Genomic DNA, 1,445 nt, shown 5'->3' with positions numbered 1-1,445 from the left:
GCCCCTGGTCCCCGGTCGGGCAGGGCAGGGCGGCGGCTTAGCGCGGCGGGGAGACAATGGGAGCCGTGGCCCCAGTGTAGCGCACCCCCCGGGGCCATGCGGGCGGCTCCCCGCCGCCATGGACCTGCTGCCCCGCACCAAGTACAGCCACCTGCGGGAGTCTGCGTCCTTGTCCTCGCTGGACGAGGTGCCTGGCTCCTCTGCCTCGCCCGGCTCCGGCTCCTCTGACTCCCCATCCTCAGCACCCCCCAGCCCTGCGCACCCGGCTGATCTCTCCTCCGGCTCTGAGGACTCGCCCACCACTCTCTGCTCCTTCTTTCCTAAAATGGCCAACCTGAAGCTGGCCAACCCTGCCAGCCTTCTCAGCCTGCGTGGCTTCTCCGCCAGCCCCCTCCGGGATGAGGCGCCTGCCGAGCCCCTGGCCCCCGCGGGCACCAGCATGGGCTCAGTGGGGCCTCTTGCCCTCTGTCCCCAGGATATGAACAAGCTGAGCTGCGGCAAGAAGACGCGGGTGGAAGGTGGCCAGCTGGGGGGTGACGAATGGACCCGGCACGGCAGCTTCGTCAATAAGCCTACCCGCGGGTGGCTGCACCCCGACGACAAGGTCATGGGCCCCGGCGTCTCCTACCTCGTCAGGGTGAGTGTAGGCACGGAAGGGTTGGGGCGCGTGCCCTGCCTGGTAAGGGCATCATCCTGGTGCACCAGCATCGCTGCCATGCTCCTGAGAGCCCAGCATGAGCCCCCGGCTGTGCCTCTTCCATGCTTAGCCCTTGCTGTGCTGTACCCCCAGCTTGCCATGGGGATCCCCAGCCTGAGGGTGTTCCCAGGAGGCTGGGGTTGGAGTCCCCCATAGGGCAGCTCTGCACCGGGGGTGGGGGGAGCCTAGCTAGCTGGTTAACCCCATGCCCAGCCCTCTCTCTGCGCCCTTGCTCCTGTCCCGGCTGTGCTGGACGGCATTGGTGCTGGCGGGGCAGCCCAGGGAGGGAGGAACTTGCAGGTTTCCGGTGCCCCAGCCTGTTGCATGGCCCTGCTGCTCCCTGAGCCCAGCTGAGCTAGAGCTTCCTCCCCAGGGGCATGAGCTGCCCTCCAGCTGCCAGTTACTCCGCAGGTTTTCTTCCCTTTCCTTGCAAGTTTGGGACAACACCTCCCCTGCCCCAGGTCTCACTGTGCTGGCACTGTGCACGCCCCCGCTGGGTGGGGTGCATGGGATGCTGCAGGGGTGGGGCCAGCCAGGACACAGGGTCCATGTCCCCCTTGCTCAGCATTCCCGTGCAATCTGATGCACTACCCAGGGGTGAGGGCACCTCGTACCCGGGAGCCAGAGCCTGGCAGGCTGCTCTGGACCTGCTGAGCAGGAGTAGGAGGAGGCAGGGAGGAGCCTTGAAAGCCCCAGATGGGCAGGGGGGCTGGTGTTGTCCTGGTCCCTTTGACCTGTGGGGGTAGCA

General features: G+C 67.1%; 1 protein-coding gene across 2 annotated transcripts in view; it reads left to right on the top strand.

Annotated features, from left to right (window-relative positions):
* The window catches only part of SHC1 (SHC adaptor protein 1), a 15,724-nt gene that overhangs the window by 2,471 nt on the left and 11,808 nt on the right, over nucleotides 1–1,445 (top strand). The window contains exon 2 of one of the 2 annotated variants that reach the window (XM_019526359.1): nucleotides 476–637. In XM_019526359.1, coding sequence (XP_019381904.1) covers nucleotides 476–637 — 162 coding nt within the window. Of the gene's footprint in view, nucleotides 1–14; nucleotides 638–1,445 lie in introns of those variants that run through there. The other variant, XM_019526273.1, reaches the window with a different exon arrangement.

This window comes from Gavialis gangeticus, unplaced genomic scaffold (assembly GCF_001723915.1).
Source record: "Gavialis gangeticus isolate Ggan-Ray unplaced genomic scaffold, GavGan_comp1, whole genome shotgun sequence".
Taxonomy (NCBI): Eukaryota; Metazoa; Chordata; order Crocodylia; family Gavialidae; genus Gavialis; species Gavialis gangeticus.
The sequence above is the reverse complement of the archived record's forward strand: the minus strand, read 5'-3'. Positions and strand labels throughout refer to the sequence as shown.